This window comes from Calypte anna, chromosome 6 (assembly GCF_003957555.1).
Source record: "Calypte anna isolate BGI_N300 chromosome 6, bCalAnn1_v1.p, whole genome shotgun sequence".
Lineage (NCBI taxonomy): Eukaryota > Metazoa > Chordata > Aves > Apodiformes > Trochilidae > Calypte > Calypte anna.
Window position 1 is genome coordinate 28,581,194 of NC_044252.1, and position 26,428 is coordinate 28,607,621.

Here is a 26,428-nt window from a genome sequence, read left to right on the forward strand (position 1 = left end):
AGTCTGCTAAGGGGATTTTCTTTCTCCCATTATCCTCAGTAGCATCACAACACAGTTATCACTTAGGAAATATGAGAGAAGCAGACAGTAGTTTTCCCTAAAACACAGGTGTGGGAAACCCATCATGGAATTGCAAAAACTATTTGGTCAGCAAAAGGTTGTTAAAAATGAATTTATTTGCAGGACATTGCTGAGTTTATAGAGCTGGAAGAAGCAAAGACCACTATGAAAAGAACTGCTTTAGAAGACTGCCCCAAAATCCCTTTGCTCAGCTGCCTGAGCACTAGGATTTCAGGCTTTGGCAAAGGAACTCCCAGATTTTCACTCACTCTGGGGCTGTGAGCTGGTGTCAGTGCATTGCTCTTTACTGGCCAAGATACATCCTCAACAGCAAACCTGAGGCTTCAAAGCTTAAAAAATAACTTTACCATCCAAATGCAGGTGAATTCTCAACCTGGAAACTAAACTCTGCTTTTACAGCCAGAGATGTGTCACCTGAGAAGAGCCCCAGGTGACCACAAGCAGACAGCATCAGCTGTCCAGTGTCACCATTGCTAATTCATCATTAGCCAACACTGAGGTCTGGACTGAAGCTCAGTCTGAGTGCTGCCAGAGAACTAAACAATATTCACTCATTCCATACACCAAACCATCATTACTACACATTGAAAGATGCTGGTTTTTAAAACCTAGTCTCTATTTTACCTATTTTATTAAGTATTATATCTATATAGCCTCAAACACAGCACTATAGGAGCACACTCTATGTAGCTTGAGCCCCTGATTTTCACCCAGTAAAGCAGGTCTGTGAGCTGGTCCCAGGGCACTGCTGTTTCACCACTCAGGGCCAGAACAAACTGCAGCTGGGCTCACTTCAGTCCTAATGCTGACATTAAATTGCAGCCTGGTGATCTTCACCACTGCAAAAGCAGAGAGGCCACACTGACCTCCTAATTCCTCTTTGGTCCAGAGAGTAGGTCAGGCCAGGTCCACAAACAAGAAGTACTCTGATGGAGGCCTATTTTTCACCCACTTAATAACGTTTACTACGTCACTTTTAAGGTCATGGAAAAAGTAAATTATTCTAACATATATTCACAAATTTTTAAAAGTGCATTTTTTCTGAATAAGAACAGTTTATTTTACTTTCTGTTGCACTACTAACCAGTGAGATTATCCTGGCTGACTCTCTGCTCCTTCCTAGCTCAGATTACCTGTCTGTAAAACACACACACTGGTACCTTTGTCCTTTATGCACTGAAAGCCACTAAAGCAAATATTTTCTGAACTAAGTATAGAGTAATATACTATATTGCTTTCCCAGCAGTTTAATTCAATCTTTCAGAAAGAGAAACAAACTAAGAATGAATTCTAACTGACTGCTTTGGTAAACCATGTAGTCATCCAAGACCTAACTCAGTACTCTGTCAGTTCCATATGCAAGGCATTCACAATTAAGACTAAGACACTTCCAGATACAAAAATGTAGCATTAACAGACTAAACAAATAAATAAATATGTGCAAGAGAATAACAACTCCCATTAGTTTGAAAAACCAGGCACAGACACTAAAAGCCTTGGCTAATACTGTGCAGAACTCACAATGAGGTGGGAATCCACTCCACAACGCCAGAACTGCAGCTCATTGTCCCAGCTAAATGCTAATATTCACCAAAAACCAAGTGTCAATTTCTGCATGTGACATGGAGCCCACCAGAACTCCAGCACAGCCTTGGGCACCCGACCCTGACACCTCCACCAGCTCCTCCAGTCACTTCTGAAGCAACACTGGAGACCAGATCCATTCTTTTGGGTGGTAGGAAGAAACTTCTTGATCTGTTTTACCACTAAAACCACATCTGTAGGCACCAGAGATAAAATCTAAAAGCTAGATTCTATGAAATAGCACCATAAAGATATGGTTTATTCAGAAATTAAGCTCTGTAGGGCAACAACATTCAGCCAAAAAAAGCAGGAGCTGTTAATTACATCAACATTTTTTTATTTTCCAAGATATTTATTATAATTAGTAACAAGAGGAAAGCCATGATTGCAAGTTAAGCACAGCAGAGCCTGAACGAAGAAAGTATTGTGTGGCTGAATTAATGCAACACAAAACAGCAGTTGGAAATTAAGGGCCTTGTGAAATTTACACTGTTTAAACTAATCAGTTCATTGTGTTAAAGGATTCATGATAACACCATCCACTTAGTGCCTTAGTAAGTGAGCTCTTCTCTAATCCCCCTCCTCTTTCACTAGCTAGCACTTTCTCCAGTCCTGTGGCATCAAACTGGGATGTCACAAATAAATGACTGGGATTTAATTACAGAGGCAGAGCATGCCAGGAAAGAAGATGAGCAACATGGGAAAAGACTCTCAGCTTTATCACAAAGAGGCACATAAAGGGGAGCTGGGTTGGCAGGGAGTGGGGCTACTGGGTACCACAAAGGTGCACAAAAAGCACAGGGCAAGGAGTTTTACTGATCTTCAGCCTTGAGACTTAAGAAGCCTTCATAGAAATGTTTGAAAATCACCAGGCCATCACATATTCTGATGCTTTGGTGCTAGGCAGTGATGAGGAATACTGCTTGCTGTACACCAAGTATCACAGATAAATATAGCACAGTGAGGTCAGGCAGCCCATTGAGCTCAGCCCACTTAGCAGTTCAAAGACTGATTCTTAAAATTGCTCAACAGCAACAAAACAAACAGGATTTTCACACAGATTCCCCTTGGAGACTACAGTGAAGAGGCTGGGTGTGCCAAAGGCAGGAGGAAGAGCTGCAGGGTGCTCCCCTCCTTCAGAAAATTCACCCTCAGGACTGAAGAGCCTGGATGAAAACTGGTAATTAACTTCTTTCTTCCTTTCTTTTTTAAGCCTTGTCAATACAGTGCTTGAGTAGTGGTTGATGCTGCAGAGATCTGACACCTACAATGTCATTGAGGCACTTTTGCTTCACGGAACCAAGAGCTTTTTGCTGTCTTTTAAGTAACATTTGTTATACATACGTGCACATACATCACAAATCCACATAAAAGCCTACATTGTCACTACACTGCTGTTGCCTGTTGAGCTAAAATTAGGCTTGTGGCACTGGCTGTCCTTTTCTCCTCTTCTGATCAGGTGCCACTGATAATATTCTGCTTTTTACAAGTGAGAACATAGTGGATAATTATCACAGCTGCAGAATTCCTTCAGTGCCAGCTTCCCCAGCTGTACAGTGAAGTGACAGCACAAAGATTCTCATCTCTCTGAGAGAAAACTGCCTGAGAGCATACACGAAATCTCAGGCTCTGGTAAAATTGTAGCAACTTCATTTTGCAGATGAGGGAAATATAAATTATGAAAGATGAAAAATGGAAAACCTGTTGGTATAATGGAGGGGGCACAAAACTGGAAGGGTTCCCTGTAATATTTTTTTTATTCACTTTGCATTAGCACAAGTGATTAACACGAAAGTCACAGAAGAATGAACCCCAGTGTAAAAATCAGCCTTAAAATTGTCCTTAGGATTATCCTGAGACCTCCCTTTGAGAGCCCAAATATCTTCCCTTCTGCCATGATGAAGCAGATACTATGTATTTATATCATTTCCCCTTGCTTTTAAAATACCCCAGTGTAGGCTTGGCAGTGCTTTTTGAATTCCCAGGACTTGCCTATACCAGATTTTCATACAAAGCAACAAGCCCACAGAAAATTCACAGCCTTCCCACAGCCTTCATGTAGGCTGAACTTACTGCTGCTCACATTTCCAAGGTAGAACTCACATGCTGTGAACTCCTATAAAGTGAGTTTTTAGGTGAAATCCTCTAACCTGGAAGAAATCAGACTCGATGACAGTAAAATACCTCACACTTGCACCTATATAGCTGGTGTGGTGAACTTCACCAGACAATATATACATTGATCCCACTTTACTCCCCCTTAAAGAGTTTGTGCATTCTCTTGAACGTGTATATTGAAGAGACAGAGGTTTAGATTAGCATTTTATTTATAATTAGACAGTTTTACAGGAGAAGAAATTCTTGGATACCAACTTCAAAAAGCTGGCATGAAACTATGTAATGATTGTGTAAACTATTATTATTACTGTTAATTCCAAAGAAACCACTAGAATCACTTAAGAGCCTTCTATTAGAGAACTTTCACTGGGAAACAACAGGGAAGTATTTGTGACTGCTGATTTCCCTGAGTCACAGTTACAGAACAAGTCCTAAAATGAGTAAGGTTCCAAAGTGAACACTTATGCACCTCACAGTTCAAGAGAGACCTGGAAAAAGTGGAGAGGGTCCAAGGAGAGCTGCTGGAGAAGATGTTCTGTAAAGAGAGGCTGAGGGAGCTGGGTTTGTTTAGACTGGTGAAGAGGTGGCCAAGGAGGAAGCTGACAGATAGCTGGGAGACATTTATGAAGAGAGCAGAACACAAATTTTCTCAGCCTTGCCCCTGTAAGAAGGGGCAGCAGCCACACCTTGCAGCTTGTGGAGTTCAAATTGGGTATCACAAAAACCCTTTTCACAAGGAAGGTGAGGCAGCACTTGGAAAAGCTGCCCAGACAGGCAACTTCAACCTTGGAGACATTTAAAACTTGACTAAACAAAGCCTGGGGTAGGCAATAACCCTGCTTCAAATGGAAGGTCAGAGCAGATGAGCTCCATTAAGTGCTTCCAGTGAAGACTTCCAAGATTCTGAAATGGTGCAGGGACACTGAAAAAAGACCAGAACTGCTGGTAGGAATCTTTTCCAGAAGTCAAAAGACCTCCATACACACTTTCCCATTGCTTGTCTTGGTGAATGCCATGTCAAAGACTGTGTCAGAGAGAGTGAGCCCATCGTGCCTGACAGTATGACAGCAGGACCAGACTCACTGGAACAAGCCTGCAGTTATTCAGGGCCTCACAGGTTTCCCCACAGACTATGTTCATGTTTGTAATTTGAACTTTCATTTAAGTGTCTTAGGAACAAAATGGAACATTTGTCACAGTTTCCTTTTTTTTTTTTTTTTTTTTAATCTGAAAGCTACTCTTCAAATCTAGAATATAGAGAACACTCTTCAGCAGTCCTTTAGCCTTAAACACCATCCATCAGTCGCTTTAAAAATTGATTCAGTAAATGGAAAGCAATTAGTTTAATGCATCAAGGATGCAGAACTTTACAACTGTCATAGAATTTGTACTAAAACAAAAACCTGTTTCAGTCCAGTGTTTTGTCACAGGGAAATTCAAGTCCTAGTGACTTAATCTTCCTGTATTTGGTTATAGAAAAAAAAAAATATCTTGTGTTTAAAAGCATTAAAATACAAATAGCAGACCTGGACTTCAAGCTCAATTCTTCTATGTCCTGCTCCAAGCTTCCTATGCAACTTTTAAGAAGTCAGTGAAACCAAACTTTGTGAACCAGTCCACTAAAGCAAACACAACACTTTCTGAGTATCGGGATACTTGGACTCTGAATAACCAAGCTGGCTACCCATACACCTCATCATGCCACATACCAGCCTGGTTTGGACCAAAGCAGAATCCTTATGATTTTTCTTTTATTTATCTATCAGTAAAGCTGCTCTTATGATAGGAAATAAAGAACAGCCTGAAACATCCTTCCCTCTTAAGGGAGGGTTGGTTTTCTTTTAAGGCTGTTTAGAAACTATGGCATTATCCCATTCTGAGAAGCAGGAAGATAAATGTGGCACCTGGAACTGTAATGTACTGTGACTTTTCCTTTCAGCACACTCTGAATAATAAATTTTAGAAGTTGCACTGTCTACAGTGGATCTGCTGCTTTTCTGTGGTCACTGGTTAGATGAAGTAATTTGTTATAGATGGCTGGGCTGTCTTATTGAAATAAATGCCCTTGCTAAGCATGGCCAGACTGACAATTTATTTTTCCAGGGGTTGCTGTTACCCAGCTAAGAGTACAGATTGCTTCACCAGTGCTTTTCTATTGTTGTATTTTTAATAATCTTTTTTTGTATTTTAAACCTGATCTCAAAATTCTTTGGGACTGCAAGCAGTGTTTGTTTCTATTATTAAAACCCATACACATCAGGTCTTCAGGATTTTGTATTATTAGAATTTACCTTTCTTAATTTTAAAAAAAAAACCCAATAAAATTTACTAATGTAAGTTATAACACAAACCTCTGAAACTCCTAAAATTATGAGAGAGTAAAAAAAACCTGTTATATTTGTGCAATCAAAAAGACTACCAATAATTGCATCAGACCTTAATTAGGAGATCACATCTAGTCCATCCCATTTTAGTCTCAGAAGTAATCCCAGATATTTTCTAAGCAGAAGAATCTTGGATTCCTTTCAAAGTAAGGAACAGCCATAAGAATCTGAAATTACTGACTATTTTCATTGTGTTATGGGCTACACGAAATCTCCAAACTGCTTACTTTGTGGAACCCCCACCCTTTCATTCCTAAAAAATTATCACAGGGATTAAGACCACAGATAAATCCAAATTAGCATTAATAAAATGTACTCACATATTGCTGAACAGCAACATGCTAAAGACAAGGTCATGGTTCTCGGCAGGGTGATGGTAAATGGGACCACAATGCCACTGAGTCCACATTTCCACACAGTGCTGTTGCTGCCCCTTGCTCCCAAGTGACTCTTGCCACAGGTCAGATTTGTGCAGTAAATGAAAGCTTAGCCCCAAGTGATGTTACCAAGAACTTTTTGCTGCATTACATTATATCCCCCAAGGTGCAGAAGGGCATTATTTGCAAGTTTTATGACTAGCCTGCGTTAGAAAAACGAAGCCATTAAATTCATATAAGCTGTTCAATTTTTCATGTTGTATTATTCTAGAAATGCTTTTTTGTACCAGGGGCATGCACCAGTTACCACAACAGCAAAGCCCAGCTCCCTATTGATGGATTCTCCTGGTGCCTCATATTCTTCCCTTTGTTTCAAAAGACCCTTGCTGTAGGTCCTTGTGGCTCAGGCTGATTTCACTGAAGACCCACAAGCAGCCCTGACTGAGAGCAGTCTTGCTCTTTTCTATTATTATATTTATCTCTTGCTTGCCATTTTCTATTAGTTGCATCTTATTTTGTACCTTGGGCTTTCTGGTTTTGCCTTAGTGTTTCTCACTACAGTTTCACTTTCAGCTTGTACTTCTTTTCTCTGTAATTGGATACTGGCACCTAAGATGTCTTTTAGCCTGCTCTATTATCCTCTTTCATTGTCCTTTTTATGACCTTACTACAAACAAACCTATCCACTCTTGTCTGCACTGCAGTCAACTGCTATCACTTTCCCCACTCCTCCTGATTCTTCTTTAAAGCCTTCAAAACTAACTTGCTTCTTCTGGACAGAAAACCCCACTGGCACTGTCTTTCTGACAGGCAGAAAGAAGACTCTGATTTGTTTTGCTATTTCTATTTGTTCCAGTGCTCTTTCAGGGAATTTCAGAGATCTCAAGAAATACATTTCACAGCTCTGTAAGACAGGAACAGATCCATCATCTACCTACTCTTACCTGGGATGCTAGGAAAGCCTCCTAATTTGCTTGCTCAGTGAAATAAAAGGAAAACATCCAAATATTCTGACTTTTTCCACGGAATTAGACAAATAGCAATGTACAGAACTGGATTAGCAGATGGCTTTGTCAACTGCCTCTGCGTTCATGAGAACCAAGCTGGGTAATTAAAATCTGTAAATCAACCTCAATCAGCACATTTCTTCTTGTGCCAAGTTCCCACTCTAATCTTCCCTCCTCAGTTAGTTATCCTTCCCTAGACATTGCTACAAGATGCAGAGTCAGATCACTTAATAAGTATTTAAATCCTTATGATTTAAAAGATCTTAATATCACAGAAGTGAAAGCTTTGACTCAAGAGAACCCCAGAAGGTACAAATAATCAGGATGGTTGATGCCTTAAGATACTTCTGCCTCATCTGTCCCCACTAACAAGTATTGATTTAAAGGGACCACCAAAATGCTTCTCATGCCTGAGTATCATTGCTTTTTCATGTAGCTTAGAGGAGAAATCTGCCACACTGTCATTAGACAGATAAATTTCAGTCGTGTGTGTTCTACGTACCAAAGATACTTAACAAAGGAGTAAATGTGTCTCATCTTCACAGATATCAATCTGGTTAAATTTTTCTAGTCTTATTTTAAAAAATCAAACACACTTTGCATCGTGTTTCTCCTAGGAAGAGATTTTATGTGCTGTCACATGAGTACTTCACCAGTGGTGTTTACTTTGCTGCAGAGGTTTCCTACAGAGCAATACTGATCAATGTAATGTAATGTAGCCCTGGAAAAAAATGTGTTAAATAACTTTCATCATGTGCACTCTATCATGAAACTGATGTGAAAACATTAACAAAATACTCAGAATAGGAGCTGTTAAGGAAAGCCTTTGGAATTCCAGGCTCACAGGCTTAATCCTAAAGCCTATACTGCCTCTCTGTTTATTTACACAAGCTTACCATGCAAATTGTTTTATTTGCAATTGAACAATAAATCCACTTCAGAGCTCTAGAACTCCATTTCAAAACCAACAGTTTGCATTAAAAGAACCCTCAATATCTCTAGACCATAACACATAGTTTACTTTCTTATTTTATAACTTCATATACTCCTCTTAGACTTAACAGTCCCTTAAAACCTCACTACTATTGGCATCTTCAAGGAATTCCACCGTGCAGGTTGTACTCTGCACTTACTGTGCCCAAAGAATCTGGACTGAAAGATAAGCTGGGAAATGTCTCTGCTAAAAAAGAACCACTCTACCAAGAATACTGGATCCTGTGCTCCTCCGATAAACCATCTACAGTGCCTGAACTTCATTTGGATTTGGGGATTTAAAGTAGTGCTCCGCGTAATGTATTAAGTCAGCAAAGTGGTGTTAGGACTGAACCAACTATTAAAACCCACCCAGATTCAGGAGATTTCTACACAGATGGTCTTGGACACTTTTACTTTCACCTTGTTACTGGATGCATGCTTTATTATTACTATTTATCAATAATATAAGACTAACAAAACAGAGAATTTTCTTGTGTCAGTACAAACTCAGGTGACACAGAGGAGGGATCCACATACTGATGAGGCTGTGAGTGCCAGGCTGTGTTCAGAAGCAGAAAGTGGCTTGTCACCTAAGTCACCTTTTGATATTGTGGTCTAAACCTAAGGCTCAGGGCTCAACATTTGGATGCTTCTGTGAGGATTCACCCAGGAGCAGGATGAAGCCTTCCCACATCCTGTCCAATTGTACCACTCTGCCAAGGGCTCCAAAATAAGAAAACACATCAGCAATTTGATTTCATTACTCACAGTAAGAGTTCCTCATGAGAATGGGATTGTTCCTCACTCTGGTAAATATAGCACTTCTCACAGAACTACACCAAAGCAAAGAATTTGGGAAAGAAAACTTAAGCCAAAGTTGGTCATCCCAAGATGAAACTCTGTTCTTGCCACAGAGATCTCTCCAAGTGTGATCAGATCCCAGTGTCACAAATCTCTAGAACTACTTCTGGACACACAGAAATTAAGCCTGATGGACAGGAAGAATTGTCTGTGAACTGCTGTTATTCAGGAAGAAAAGAGTTTTGTTTCAGCAAAGTGAAGCTATGAAGATATGCAAATCTACAGCCTACTAGACTTAGTTCCTCAGAAAGCCCCAGAGGACAAGACAAAAGAGAATAAATAAGCAAAAACCTGCTTCAAAGAGGTAACAACTCAAGTATAAAGAGTTAATGATACAAAGAGCACCACAGATGAATACACATGGGGCAGGCAGGGTGGCAGCAAAAAGCCATGATGAGCAGGATGTTCAGAGGAGGAAAATGAGTTAGCATTACAGATGTTCATGTCCAGAACATGCAGTTTATGTCCAAGATGACACAGATGAAGGAGTCAAATGTAGGCTGATTTCCTGTCAAATATGAGGCTACAAAACCCTTTAGTGGTAATGTTCTAAAGAGATACAAACCAGGCCAGATTACAGGAGCTAAAGCCAAGGAGATGATGCTGCAGTAACTGAGATCCAAAGTCAGCTTTGATGAAAGCTCAGCAGTATGTGGAGACAGGAAATTCTGTCATGCAGACAGAATTAGCAGAATGTTGATAGGCTGGATGGACACAGAGAGGAAGAGAGCTGAAGGGAACACCCAGATTACTCATTCAAATGGGAAAGCAGCACAGCAGCTGGGAGGGAGCTTGGAGGGAGCCCATGGGCAGATGAAGAGTTGCAGGTTAGAAATGTTTTGTTAAAGGCAAGACAGAGATGAGAGGATGTCAGCATTGCACTGAGACTGCAGGCTAGACAAAATCTGGTGGATGCTGGAAGCAGGAGCAGATCTACAACACTTCCTACTTGACTTGATTAATTCCAGGTATTTTTAAGCTTTGCCTAGACAACTACTTAACCATTTCAGAAAGGCGTGGTTTTATGTTGTGATCCAATAACTCAAGCTATTAATATTTTTGTTCTCTTAGAGCTATTTCACTTGCCACATATTGCTCAAGATTTCCAGACCTCATGCCCACTAGATAACTCTCAGCTTACAGTAGTGATATTAACTCAGTGTGCTTCCAGTAACAAAGTTTCTACCCCTGCCTTTTCACATTTTTCTGTCCTTAATAGCCTGATTACTCCTAGGACAGCAAGCTCTCATTATGATGCTCACATGTTCCAGTTGCTACCAACAAGGGCTGCAACTTCTGATCCATTTGGACATACTGGTTTGAGGGATATGTTGGATCCAGCAACGGGAATCTGAAAGACTGAATGGCAATGCAAAACTTTTAACTTTTCTTAAAAAAAAAAAAAATCAACCGTGTATCAGGTAAACACCAATTTTTTCCCTAAACAGCTCTGTCTTCTTGCAACTGATCACACATCCCCAGTTAAGTCTTGTCAGGCCTTGCTATTCATCAAGCTTGCCAATAGAAGTACACAACCACAGACACAACCACAGACACAGACACTACTTAACACCATTCCATTGTGCCACAAAGGAGAAATGCCAAGAGATCTACCTTTTCCTACCCTGCTCCTTACACAGCTCCCGGGTTCACGAGCACACATGCACACAGACAGCAGGCAGACAACAATATACAAAGAGAGAACAAATGGGTCTCTAGTTTTACAGATTTACCTACAACCGTGGCCTTCCATCAGAACTTTAAGAGTGTTTTGCTTCTGGCACTATCTTTAGCAATCCCACAATACAGACTGTTAAGAAAAACGTTGCTCAACATTAGAAACAGAGTTAGAAAAATCTGGATGCTTCCCAGGAGCACTCTGCACACTGCTTACTACTGCTAGATGGGTTGTTTTTTTTTTTACACACTGTGTATTGCAGCTGCCAAGGGGTTACACAAGTCTCTGACCAAAAGGAAATAAAACAGAATGAAAAATAAAGAATCCTGATGGAAAGAAGAATGGGTACAATGCGTGTAACAAAGACATCAACTGAATTTGAGATAATGGACATGGAGATGGAAAGGGGAGATATTGGGAGTTCAATGCAGATAAACCTCTAACTGGTGAAAATAACATTTGAATTTAATTTTATATCCAGACTATCCGGTTCACAACCCTCTCATTCCTACTGTGGGAAAAAGGGAACCGGGGAAAAAAGTCCCTCTGAGGAGGCTCTTTTGCTTTCTCTCCTCTTCTGCTGGTTTTGGTTTGTTTGTTTTGCCTTTCTTTTTTTTTTAACTTTGAAAGTCTGTGATGACCTAATGAAAATAACAAAACAAGACTGTGTCCAGTATTTTAAAATCAGATTTCTCTTGAATCTCAAAAGTGCATCTGTTACACACACACACTGAATTCAGGAGGAATACAGTATATAAGACAACTAAAATATCAGTCTGCACTGAGGGACAGCAATATATACAAATAAATAGAAAAGGCATTTAAGAGGTGAATAAATACAACTTAAAGCTACTGCCTGGTAAAGTTAATATCTCCTTCAATTATGCTAATCCGACTCTTTTCTAGGCCATTTTTATCCAGTTGCTATTAGAGCTAATTGTTTATCATTTAGCCTGTCAACTAGGGCTTTATAGGAGCATTTCTACATCCAGCCTGTAATCCTACCTTGTAGGCAGCTTGTCTCATAAACTGCTTTGCAGGTTGCTTCCAAATAGCAGGCACTGTAATGACCCATCTGACTTCAGTGTTCTCAAAATCTGAGCCTCCTTGGTCACTGAGCTCCTATGTAAAAGGAAAACAGAGGTGAATGTAAAATGATGGGTGTCAAATATATAAGAAAACATTATTTTCTGCCGGCTCCAGTAAGTTTTTCTTTTCAATTTTTAGCATTTACATTGATGCTACAAATCAGAATTAGTGTTAACCTCTCAAGAGTGCTCTACTGTGCCAAAAGCTGGGATTTGAGTTGATGCCTTGTCAAGGAGGCCTACCCAAAAGTTTACTGCTTCACATAAAGAAAAGAATTTACGTTTTTCCAAAAGCAGCTCAAGCACTGATGAATATCACAGAACGTGTATGTACACTCTTAGTCACAGAATGGGATTATTTACTGTTAGCTTGAAAAATTCACACTTGTATCTTGATTAACATGCAGAAAAATACTTGAGGTATCACTGGTGAACATTATGTTTTACAATCTGGATTTTTCAATGACTTCTTTATACAGCACTTACTTTTAAATCAGATTTTTACAGCTCAGTTAACAAGGGGAAGTTAAGCCCTAAAAAAAAGACTGATTGCTTCTTGAAAATTTTGCTTCAAGCAAACATTCAAGACTAATTTAGTTCTTCTATTGTCCTTTTTTTTTCCCCTTAAAAAGAGGAAAGCCTGTATTGCATTTGCAAATTAGGTGATACACTGACATGTTTTGGGAAAGTTTCCAAGTCAAATGTCCCTACCATATGTCCTATCCAGACTTCCCTCCAAACAGGGGAAGGTTCAGAAAGGTGAACAACGAGCCTTTAGAATGTAAGAAAATGTTTCTGCATGTGCTGTGCCAAGGTGTTGTGTTTGCTTTGCTATATTGCTGCTCAAAAATCCTCAGCAGGAGAGTAGCAGCTTTATACTGCACAGGGCATGAGGAACAGACAGATCATAGTCCCAAGTAGCACTTCATTTACATTGCCTGCCTAATTAGTTTCAGCAGGAATTCACAAATCACAGTTATTTATTTACTAACTTCAATAAGGGATGTAGCCCTGACCAGGCAGCACAGGAAATACATGGGATTGCACCCTACAACATTCCTATTCACTGCAGATTTCCTCAGACTACGCACAGGCTCAGGTTTGTGACTCCACCATCAAGCCCAAAATATAGTTAAATACAGGCTTTGACAAGATGAGGATTTTCAGTTGCAATGATAGGATAATTTCTCTCTGTAGCCCTAAAGAATAGACCGAGATCTCCCAGCAAATAAATTAAACCCATTCAAAAACAAAAGTTTTTTTTTTAACAAGGTTATTTTAAACAATACTTGCTTGATGAACACTGATCTGACCCAGCTACTGCTATGCTTACATTGATGTTACAGTGGTGCATTTGAAGCCAGTGTGTACTTGAGTCACATTTGACTATTTACATAAGATTTTAAATCTCCAAACCTGTTCACTGTGACCATGTCTTTTATTGGAGAATAAAAAAAATAATAAAAAAACAAACATACAAAAAATCCCACCCAAAAACCCCAAGCTTGTGACTGGAAAGAGTATTACATTAAATGAGTATTGTAACATTTCAGATGGGAAATGGGAAATAAAAAGCAATTTCCTTAGCAACACAAGCCACAGTAAGGGAAAGAAAAGGGAAAAAAAAGCAACATAAATGGAGGCAGTCCATCAGAACACAGCATGAATTTACAAATTAAACCCTCACTGATGTCTGCCTGTTTTTGTTCTCCCTAATGTTAAGTTTTCTGCATAAATGTGCACTGAGTATCAGGACTGCCAGAGAACATCACAGCACAACAATATGAAACTCAGCCTTGCAAAGGGTCAGCACGGGTCCAAAATCCCATAGCCTAATCATGGCTCTTTGGCCTGTGCTTAGCTGTGTAAAACTGAATAAAGGAGTGTTGTGCACAGGTAGTTAGGTTGGTTTGGATAATGGGGACTATAAATCTGTGCTAGTGCAGAATCCCATGTGGGCCAACTTACTGAACCTCCCAGTGCAATCAAGTGCCCTGTGCAAATCATTGCAGTGGCTTCATCACACCATTTCCACAGTAGGTTTGCACACCTGAACAGGTCATCTTCATACAGACTTGCAGTGATATTCAAGCCACAAAAGTGTAAAGGAATTCTTAACAATTTTTCTATTACAAAATTAATCCAAATTGTGAGACTCTGCTTTGCTTAATCCATGAAGACAATGAAGTCAGGCTGGGTCAGGAGATGCTCATCCTGCTGTATTTCACTGTGTCAACTCTTTACCATGAGGGAGAGCCTTGCATGAACACAGAAATTCCATTGTCTCAGCAGCAGAAGCGCAGGGGACAAGGATAGGGCACCCTCTCAAATTTAATTACACAAGTTCAGCTCCTGCACTTCTAAATTTTCAAATCAATGTTTTTTCAAGAAAAAAAAAAGGAGTAGAAAATATTAAAGATGGTAAGAAGATATTCAGAACTCTGCATGGCAGTGATACACTTACTATTATTGAATCAAGCTTCCCCTGTGCAAGGGGAAATCACTTCAGGCTATTGTGAGGTCTCTGGAGCCCACAGCCTGCCTGGAGTTTCTACAGCTGCCTTGCTCTGTTTACATCAAACATTACTGAGGTCAAAGCCTGGCAAGGTTAGAAGTGTTAAGCTCACATTTATACCAGTTATAAATACAGACAATCTAGATAAGGAAGCATTACTCTACCTTTAATGCCTGCTCCTTAAAGAACTGCAGAGCGTAAGCAAATATCTCAAGTGCTTTGACTTTTTTGCCATTTGCAGCTGTCAGGTCTGTTTCCATGGTAAGATTCTACATGAAAGAAAAAAAAAAAAACAAACAGAAGTTATTAAAAGTAAAAGATAAACATGAAATTAGTTCCCACTGCTCGAGGAAAGGGAATTCTTCATTATCCACCTGGTTAGGAAAAAGTGACAAAATTGTTCTGAAGAGGATCTAACTCATCACTTGAATTTCCTGGAGCGTGACATTTGCTGCTTATTTTAGACTTTGTTTTTAAACACCTACCATGTCTACTGCAGGCAGAAAAGGGAATATGGACTAAATATTAGGTAATTACAATAGATTAATCTATAATTGATCCCAACAAAGCTGCATACGCAAGGTATTGAATCCAAGTTAGAAGTTAAAAGCACAGATCTTTGGCTTCCCACCAACACACAAAACACCTTAATACAGAAAGGACTGGCCAAGTCCCAAATCTCACCAATAGCTTAAATATAATGTGTAGGAATAATGTCAAATTAACAACGTGGTTTGCACTTGCAGTTTTGAGAATAAACTGTGTAAATTTGCTCCTCTGAACTAGAGTTCAATATGGCTCTTGTATTCCATTTCTGCTTTCTGAGTATATTTATAAAACAAACCAACTACATGCATCCTCCCTAGAGAACTATGGGTTTCAACTCAGGAAAATTAGGAATGAAGATCTAAGCAAAACAGACATTGAACTTCTAAGATCTAGAAAGAAAGGCTGGCAAAATATACTTGCCAAATGAAGTGAGAAGCAAAATTAATCACAACATTACCAGAAGAGTTTAATTTATTTTATTTGCTCTCTATATTTAGAAACAGAGCTGCTTGCAATCTAGTTGACAATCTAGGCAAAAATCTAGTTCTGTCCACAGGAAGATAATTTGAGTAGCAGATGCACAATTACCCAAGTGAGCTGGTTGTTACTTACACTGGTAGTATGCAGCTTCATCTTAAACTTTTCAAAGTACAACCAGTGCTTTGATTCGGTGGGATCCAAGTCATGGTAGAAATCTCTTGCTGCATACCCAAAGCTATGAAACTTCCTCTCTGGTGTCAGGAGGATGGTTGTGGGTGTCTTCTGGTTGGATACACCAGGGTCTCCACCTTCCCATCGTCTGCCCAGCAAATGAAACAGCTTCAGTAAGTAAGAGTTGGCAGCAGCAAAAACAGCAGAGCACAAGAAAACCAAACCTGGTGACAGATTGCACAAACCACTTTTACCTTTTAAGATACTGATTTCACTCCTTGTAATACCAAAACCAAGTGTATTTATTCACATCCAAGAAAACGGGGCTGGAATTTTAATTTCGGTCGGTTCAATAAATTTCAGTTAGTTGTATGATTTCTGAGGATATATTAATACTCTCGTTTTTATAATACAAGTTCCCTGAAGTAAACTGCACACAATTAACAAGGAAACAGTATTACATTTTAAAACTAAACATAAATATGTAATAAATATTTTAAGGAAAAAAAAAATCAAGTAAGCACAATGAATGAAAAACCAAACACTCAAGATGTCTTACACAACTATCAGACTCCAGGAGTATTTACTTGTACAGGATATTTTACCCCATTTTGAGTAAGAACCTGTTTAAATCAGCTGAACACCAGTGCAGAGAAGTCAATTATATCCCCTCTTCTGACACAGAATGCTCTCTGAAGCAAGACAAATCAGTTCAACCAGCACCTCTTATTGAGCCTAATTTCCTGGACACTTGGCACTCAATACACACCTGCAGATGTTGAGGTCTCCTCACTGTACTTCCTACCCACCTGAAGTTGATTGATTTTGTTTTAAATGCCCAAAATGCCCAAAAATTTTATTCTGTCAAAAATAAGGCAGACTTCCCAAAGCCCCAACTATCTTATAGGCTTTTTCTCAACACCACCCATTAAAATGGTGAATAAAAGTTTCCTATCAAGATTGTGAAGGTATCTTCAGGAAGTACCAAGACACACCAAGGTATTAAGGTGAAAGCAACCCAAGGTTTCTTTCACAGAAATAAGGAAATAAATAAGAACATTGAATAGAGGAGCCACTATTAAATGCAGGAGAAACTGGAGAGGAGGCATGGCAGGACAACAAGGTCAGACAGTGTAAAGTTGTAGCAGAGCTGTGAGCACTATCTTCTCACTTCTCCATCACAAAAAACCCCCAAACAAATAATGGAAGAACAAGAAATCTGCATTACTGTTTCTCCTTGCCCCATATGCAAGTAGTTTCAGCATGGGAAACCTACACGTACATTTGCTTCAAAAGGCATCAGTGGAAAATCTCCTTTATGCTGTCAGACATAATGATAATGCAGCTCCAACAGGAGCCAAGCTATGACCACGTGGGCAGCTGCATTCATTATTAAACCACATGTTGATTGCTTTTTCTAAAGATAGCAAAACACACTTTCATAATCTACTACTGCTGAAGTCCTTGCTCCAAGGCACCAGAACATTGCCTTGTTCTGTGCTGCTTCCTTATGCGACATGGGAAAATTAGGGAGAAAAAAAAGTTTTCTTTTCCATTTCACTCTCAGAAACAGTTGAACCAACTGAGAATTAACTGAACTCCAGGCCAAGGCAGACAACTGAAATGGAAAACTGCAGTCCCAGGGGTTCATACTTAGCAAAGGAACAAGATCTCCTGAAGAGCTGGGAGCCCTTCAGATCATTCAGCTACACCAAAGAGAACAAAATCTGACCTTTTCTGCATCAGCAATGGCAGGGAATCCCATATCTATACATTTATTTGACTGTAGAGGGCAATTGCACTGCTCTAGAAGCAGAAGAGCATGATGATGATAAGTGGAATGTTTTCTACCTTCACCCACTTGGAGAAACTCTTCTAAACTTTTCTAATCCTGCTGCTCAGCCCTGAGCTATCATCAGCATGCAAGGACTCTGCTCCAGGTCATTTCTTCTAACATGCTGCTAGAGACGTACATGGTCAACTCCAAAACCTTTGAGTAAGTGTTAGAGCAAAAACATGGTTCCAATGTGAAGAAGCTGGGATCCCAGAGCCCAAGAACAGAAAACACTGCCTGTTTCACCAGAACTTTTAAATCCTACACATCCGCTGCAAGCAGAGAGGAGACAGACTGATATCACTTTCACTTGGGATCATTAATGATTCATTCTGAGTCATGGGTAGGAAATTCCATAAATAGGATGTTGTTAATAACAATACTTCTTTATTTTTCTCTACAGTGGGCACATTTTCTCTTTCCAGGTTCAGTATGGTTAAGGTGCAGTTTAAATGAAGATAAATTGATGCTCAGTGCTATGGGCTGAAATTTCCAAGCCACCTAGAGAATTGATGGCATCGCTTCCTGACAGAAACAAGACATGGTAATTGCTCAGCAAGTTCTAAAGTTCTCAGCCTGTATTACAGTTCTCTCACGGAAAGAGCAATGAGGAAACAGAATGCGAGGTCCAACTTCACCCTCTGCAATCAGAGCTTTGAAGATATTCTTGTGTGGCATCTTTTCTGGATCTGCCACACAAAGGCATGTGTGTGGTAACTCCTGACTGTGACACTCCTCAGGTTGAGCCCCGGCATCACTCCAGCTCGTGGGCACTCCTGTCAGCAGGGCTGGGATTTCAAAATTTTCAATTGCAGGTTTTTTTAGGGTTCCAATATTACAAATGATGGTAAGAATAGCAGAATACAAGCCAGCAGTGCCCTAAATGCATGTGGGGGATATTTTCTCAACGCAGGGTCAGAGCTAAAAATCTACTCAAGGTAAATTTCTGCCTAAATTCAGACATGAGATCAGTTCTAGAGTGAAATGAAGTGCAGTAGCTCATCAGAGCAGCATTTGTCCACAGAGGGTCTGACTGTATTAAAAGTAAAAATAGAGACAAGAGAAAAGACAGTGTGGAAAAAGATCACAAGGTTATACTAAGGTTAGAGAAATGCCCTTCCTTACACACGGACCTGGCTGCCAGACAGAGCAAAGAGAGGGATGGTGCAGAGTGATGAGAATTTAATCCAGACCTGCAACAAAACAGTCAAGGAAACCAAGCAGAGGGGTCATCAAAACTCAGCCAAATGCTGCTACAGGGCTGTGTCTGCAGAATAAAGACAGGCAAGTGTCTGCCAAAAATTAAAATCCAACAGGGAAGAGATGGAAAAGGAAAATTCTGAAGGTTGAAGTAAAGTTACACTGCAAAAAGACCACTTTCTCCCTCCTTCTAAAGACAGGCTGCATGTTGTTTCATAATCACAGGCGTTTTATTCCACCTGCAAAACATTCACCTTCAGTTTGCTGCCATTTAACCAGCAGCCAAAACATTTATAGTTTCAGGTAAGTGCACATAAATCAACAGGAGTTTTTCAGAACTGTGTCAGATCTCATGAATTCCCTTCAAAGGCACCATCAACTGGTACCACAGCACCCCAATCCCTTCCATTACAGCTCAGGCACTGCCCTGCCTGCTCAGCTCAGGGCTGGGTTCTTCATCTGCATTCACTCAGTCTCAAGATATGCAAAAAATACCACTTGTAACATCTACTATGACTCTGCAACAAGAGCTTAAAGGTAACCACAACTATCTCTACAGAAGCTGCCGTCAGTTAGTAAGAGTTAACAGGTGTGAAGGACCATTTAAAATGGATAAAACAGTAAATCTGATGTTTTAACTACTGCAAACAAGTACACACAGTCAAAAACATGACTTAGTTTGTCTGCTACACAACTAAAATCACAACTTTGCTGATACTACAATCCAACTTGGTCCTAAAGCCCTCTGGGTTTGCTCTTTTCCAAAGCAAAACCTTCTAAATAAATCCATCACTGAGGCATTTCCAGAAAAGCAGCTTTGTTAAAATGCAGTCAGAAAACTAAATGTCTGGAAAGGATCAACACTAGAGAGAGAAAGTAGGAAAAAATGTTAGGAAGCAAAGAGGAGCATGCATCATGAGTATGTTTTATTTTAATGTAAATATTCTTGAGTAAGGGCAGGAAGTCACATTTGCTCTGCTGAAATATTTGTACATTATGGTACATGGATGCCTCATTATACACAGAGTTTGAACTTAATAACTTCTGAGCTACTGAAGCCTTATTTTCATACATATACCAGACTTCAAAATATATTTCATGCATACTTATACATAAGTACATATATAAATACGTATCAGTGTATAATATAAATATTACATCAATTCTCAGTTGTATTTTCAAAAAATCCTTCTCAAACAGTATTTTTTAAAAAATAAAAATAATTTTTGGTATTAAAATAGTTTTCATTGAAATACTGGTTAGAAATCTAAATGTATTCCCCCCCCCAAAAAAAAATATGCTCCTCCCTTCTGGTTGGAAATATATGAATTAATTTACTTAATTTTATATCAGTATCTTGTACAATATATCTACACGGGTCTAAAACCACAATGACATTATCATTATTGGTTAAGAAACAAAATGTGGTGTTATGAACCCTAAAATGTCAATTAAGATTTGGAATAAGCTCTCAGCTGGCCACATGGCACCTGGATTTCAATGTCTCAGAGCTCTCCAGCAAGAAGCATGGTACCCCAGGAGGAAACCTACTCTGTAATCACTGCAGTATAGTGTGTGAACCCAAAAGCAAAACCAGGTCCACAGTAACTTTTTGAGTCCAAAGTGCTTAAAGGACATCCCTAGAAACAGCAGTGATTTCACACAGTAAAATCTCTACCGAACCCATAGGACCAACACAGTACGTGGGATTTAGACTTGCTCAGACAGGACTTCAGGGATGTCTCCCCTCATTTTATCCAGCTTCTTTAAGAAATATGGTTAATTGTTTGCTGTTAAAAGAGAACAGGAACTGATGGGCTTCAACCCCACACCCCTGTACCCTGGGATAAGCCAGCAGCCCTTGGACTCCATGCCCCATGCAGCTTCCTACATCATTTGCTGAATAAGAGGTGGGTGAGATGCAGAGAAGGGTTTTTTCCATCCTGGAAATGGCAGCTGACTTTGCAAGTGGGGGGCCCAATCCCATCCCAAAATTTACTTCCCTTTAGGCACTATTTCCCATCACCCAGCTGCATTAGATCTCTGCAATACTTCACAATCTCACACAAATCAACCATGCAGGGGGACTGCAAAATCAATGCTGTCTGCTGAGATTTAGAGAGCAACATTCAGCTAGCATCTTTGCTTAGAAAAACCACAGTATATCACACTGGACAGCAAGTTCAGTCTTTTTTTCCCTTTTGTCCTCAGTATTACAGTGCTAAAATAGTCCATGAACTACTGCTATAACAGAAGCTTTGTTTAGAACTTCTATGGCTAAGCTTTTCATACACACCTTATCTTGATATTACTGATATTTTGGTCTTGTTAAAATGTAGCCATTTTAAGTAGTAATAATGATAATAGTAATTATTTTGTTGTTATTTCCAATCCTTTCAAGTACATGCAGTTATATTTTTTGCATTTTTATTGCATTAGATTTATATGCATAGATTTATATTAATTTGAATTAACCAAGAAATAAAAAAAATTAAGAAACCCTACACAACAGCACCTGAAGTCTGTCCCTTGCAAACATAATAATACAGGATAGATTTCACCTTAATTTTCACATTCATGCCTGGTTCATTACCAGAGATCTGATTCAAATTTAATGCTAAAAAGCATAAATCATCCAAAGGAACTAACAGTTTCTGGGTACAAGTAACTAAAAGTTGGACAGGCACCTGTATAGAAGCAGGATTGGAGGGGATAGGTGGCTCCAAGGAAATGCCATGACTCTTAATAAATGTGGAGCTTCTCTCAATCTCTCAGGTAAGGGCATCCTAGCAATAACTATCAGTGCTCCCTGACAAATTACTCACTTATCCCTCCTTTTACACAATTCTACATGATAACTCAGAACAGCAAGAGGATGCATCCACATTGATTATAACTAAAGCAAATTAGAATAAAATCAGATGAAACCAAAAACATAACCATAAGAAAGGTGTGCACTGTGGCAACAACACAGAAATCTGGACAATTCAGGTTCCTGCACACCTACAGCTAATGCAGACAATCCACGTTATCCCAATTGGAAAGTGAATGCTGCATTGCAGCCCTTACCTCATTACATGGATACATTCTGGCTCCTTGGTGAAGCTGTAGGCGTAGCCACTGGATGTGGTGCCAAAATCAATAGCCACAACAACAAGAAATATCTGTTCTACAGCATCATCTGCATCCGAGTCCTTCTGTTCAGTAGCAAAAGCAAAACAGACACCGAGTCACTCATGAGAGTATCTGTAACCTGTCTTACCCTTTAGGATTTCTGCTCTCTGAGACATGCATAGCTCTTCAGCAGAAATAAGGACTGCCCCAAGACCCCATTTGTGACTAAAGTTGGTATCAGAAAGCTCCACGTTCCATTGAGAGTCGAAATTCAATATACAACTCCATATATTAGCAATATCTACAGCAATAAGTTTATGCCTCACCATCATTTTTATGAAGAATTCACAGAACACTTATTTTGTAACCACTATATGAATTATTTCCTCCTCTCTGTGTTAGAATTTCTGGGCCCCTCAGCTCAGGAAGGACATCAAGGTCCTGGAGAGGGTCCAAAGGAGGGCAACCAGGCTGGTGAAGGGACTCGAGCACAGATCCTATGAGGAAAGGCTGAGGGAGCTGGGGGTGTTCAGCCTGGAGAAGAGGAGGCTCAGGGGAGACCTCTTCACTCTCTACAACTCCCTGAAAGGAGGTTGGAGCCAGGGGGGGGTTGGGCTCTTTTCCCAGGCAACTCTCAGCAAGACAAGAGGGCAGGGTCTCAAGTTGTGCCAGAGGAGGTTTAGGTTGGATTTTAGAAAGAATTTCTTTATGGAGAGGGTGGTTGGGCATTGGAATGGGCTGCCCAGGGAAGTAGTGGATTCTCCATCCCTGGAGATATTTCAAGAGACTGGATGTGGCACTCAGTGCCATGGTCTAGCAACCGCAACGGTGGTTCAAGGGTTGGACTTGATGATCTATGAGGTCCCTTCCAACCCAGCCAATTGTATGATTCTATGATTCTATGAAAGCTGCTCAGCTGCTTGTAGTGAGTTTGAATCCCTCTCCTTGTCTTCACCTATAATCCCAAAATCCCTGAACATCTCAGCCAAGGACAACGTGGGAACATTATCTACAAGGTGAAATGGTTATGGCCCAAATCATAGTGATGTGATATAAAGCACAACATGAATAAATGAGGGGCTGTACCACTTCCCAGTGTGCTGTCACCTACATAAATCCTGTATGAAGGAAAAACCATCATGGGACAGACCTGTTGACCCATTACTGTACAGGTCACCTCTGCATCCACCACTGCTGCTCAGCATGTACCCTCAATAACACTTTGAAGCACCAGTTATTATCTTTCACATAGGAATAACCAAACATCCATATAGTACAAGGAACACACTACAACCTTCCTCACATATCTCCAGCCACCTCCATGCCTTCTACTTTCATCACTTTTCTATAGTGCCCCTGAATTTTTCAGTATCAGGCAATAGAAATGGAGAAATGAGAGCAATAAGGTTTGGGCTCAAATAACTAAAGACTCATTTGGCTTTTCTTAATAAAATTTTCAACCAGAATGATGTTATTTATGTCTTCCTCAAAGAGTTGAAGAAGCAAATTTAACTGGAAGAGGATATCAACACATCAGTGACTGAAATAAAAGAGGGAAGCTCTAGACTACATGAAAAAAAGAGAATAAAAGCAAAAATTAATAAAAGAGTAATCTGGAAATACTGAAGAGAAATGTGACAAAACTCTGGACTTGACTCAGAAATCTAAGGAAGAATTCTGACAAGGGCAGCAATTTGTCCTCAGCATGGTCCCTTGCATTATCAAGAAATGCACTGTGCATTTGCTGTGTTACAGATGATGCAGATGGTCTTAAAAATAGATAGGATTTAGTTTAATGGGAATTTTTCAACAAAATGAACATGATATACATGAGATTAAAACACACTACCTTTATGGGTCATTTGCTTTATTCTGAAACCTTAAAAGAAGCTTTTTTTCCTTAAGAAACAGTCCTATTCCAAGGCTCTCTCTCTTGAAGATTTTTTTTTTGTCTAGGAATTTGTATTTTATTGTTGAATATCCTATCTATCTTTCTGACCAGAATGAGACTTCAGAGGCTGCCTAAACAAATCCAGTGACAAAAGACAGTGACAGACCTTGGAACCCTCAGGATGATGAAGCTCCCAACTTTGATATAAAAATACACAGAAGCAAATCTATTACCTAAGCAAGCAGAAAAAAAAAAAAAAAGAAAAAAAAAACACCACCCAAAAAACCCACAAAAAATCAACAAAAAAAACCCAAAGAACAAAACAAAACAAAACCAAGACCTGTATTAAATGAATGAGAACTGTGCATGTAACTCCAATGTGACCAAAGCCTCTCTTAAGATAGCATAAAAGGCATTTCACATGGGGCAATGACAGCTTCCTAAAGTAATTACAGCCACTAAAGAAGCAGGATAAAGGAATGTCAACATGCATTTTATGTTAAGAGTGCATTTCTTACCACAATATGTGATGGAGACAGTGGAGTTATTCCAGGGTCTCCCAAACTTTTGGCTGGTGATGAGTAAGCAGATGTGGAAACTGCATCTGAAAGGAAACAACAAATCTTTAGCAGGCAGGATGAGTAGGACAAGCCATTTGCATACTGCTGCAATACTTCCCTGTTGTAATAAATCTGCTAAAATAAAGCAAACTTCACAGCTTCCATGTAAAATACATTTTTTTTTCCCTTACAATATGCTAAAGGCATAAGGACTGCAGTTTTGGTTTTAAAATGTTTGTCTGACCTTCATAACTAATTTTCATTCTTTTGCCTACTACATTACCATATATAAGTTTAAAACTCTTCCCAAATTATTCAGAAGTAATAGCTGATCCAAGCATTTTGAACTTTGCATACTCAGAGGAATGGCCTAAGTGTCAATGCAAAAACTAAACACAAGCTGTGAGATCAAAAATAGGACAGAGAGAGAATATTAAGAGAAATAAAGCTGATATAAATTTGACAAGGCACTAAGAAGTTGCAATTATTTCATCATGTACCCTTATTCTGAAACTTTCCCAATACTGTCTCTGTGCTTATTCTTCAATATACTTGGCACTGAAACATCTTGCAGCTGTTAATATTACTGAAGGACATAATCCAGCTGGGAAAAAGGAAAGTATTAACAAAGCAAGAAATATTTCTACTCTGCATACAATACTGAAATTTCATTTAAAGGAACATCCCAAATGAGTGACAAATGCTGTAATGCACTATTTGTATTTTCCCTTCTTATATTTACCCCGCTGATGACAGAAAAGGAAATAGCTCATTAAAATAATTAAGCACTGATGACTTGGGCAGATTTTTATCTAATATATTCTCTTCTGAAGACTGCAATAGTTTATGAAAATGGGATATAGAAGAGATGCCACACACCCTGGTTATGCTGATACCTCTCTGCCCCCATATTTAAGCCTTCATTGAATTCTCTTCTTTAGAATACAAGCTAATTGGATGTAAAGCAGAATTATTTAATAAGTCTCTGCAAATTGGTAACCATAATAAATATCAAAGTAAATAAAATTTCATCATATTTTTATCACTTACTTGGATGTGCCACATACTAAAATGCATACTTATGCATAGCATGTAATTCCTGGGTATGACTGACAAGTCAAAGAATTATTCTAAGATGACACAGGAGCTCTCCTCTACTTTAGGAGGAGGCTCCTCATAAAGAAACCTGTGGTTCCTGGTATTCAGCTTTGTGATAAAGATGCAAAAACTCTGCACTAGGCAACTATGGAATAATCTGCCCACAGGAAAAAAAAAATCTTCCTCTAAATCTTGATGATGGTCTTATAATAATGTTTATCTGTGTTCAAATTATAATATGCATGTTCAGCCTGATCTTCAGAAGCATTTGCAGAAGCCAAATATTCACATTTCCTGTCCTAGCTCTTCAATATCATGTTACTCCTCTTGGGGTGAAGTACAAAAAGCCACAGGCCAAGTGTGACAAGCACACAGAATCTGCTTGGTTTGTTAAGATTTATTTGAATCAGACACTGCCATCAGCTTCAGATGCTGTTTGTTAGCAGCCTTCTTTGTGCTATTTCTTCCCATTTTCAAAACAGATTAATTTCTGTTCCATCAACATGGCATTTTTCATAGAGCTGAAGCACAATCATGCAGCAAAGAGGGGAAAAAAAAAATAAAAAAGGCAAATTAGTAACAATACAGGTTCCCTGCATCCTGCTATTATTGCTGACTGGACCTGAACCAACACTTCACGAGTAGACCAGGACACTGCAATACTGACCCAACACCTCTGGAAAATCTTCCTTTCCCCCTCTAAAGATCCTGGCTTTAGAAAACAAAAATATAGACATCAACCCAGCTGTGTTTTCAGAGCTTCTCTTTGTTACTAATTCTGTTTGTTACCTGTTTCAGCAACCTATCTTCCAGAGTTATCTCTGTAGTTATCAGCCCTAAGAAGTTATTTATATCTCTATACA

The 26,428-nt window shown here is 39.4% G+C and overlaps 1 protein-coding gene across 1 annotated transcript in view; it reads right to left on the reverse strand.

Annotated features, from left to right (window-relative positions):
* Window positions 1–26,428, reverse strand: part of HSPA12A (heat shock protein family A (Hsp70) member 12A) — a 54,538-nt gene that overhangs the window by 16,505 nt on the left and 11,605 nt on the right. Inside the window, exons 2-6 of the mRNA XM_030453446.1 lie at window positions 24,426–24,511; window positions 21,972–22,099; window positions 15,830–16,016; window positions 14,833–14,937; window positions 12,071–12,187 (exon numbers count right to left, since the gene is read on the reverse strand). Coding sequence (XP_030309306.1) covers window positions 12,071–12,187; window positions 14,833–14,937; window positions 15,830–16,016; window positions 21,972–22,099; window positions 24,426–24,511 — 623 coding nt within the window. The remainder of the gene's footprint in view (window positions 1–12,070; window positions 12,188–14,832; window positions 14,938–15,829; window positions 16,017–21,971; window positions 22,100–24,425; window positions 24,512–26,428) is intronic.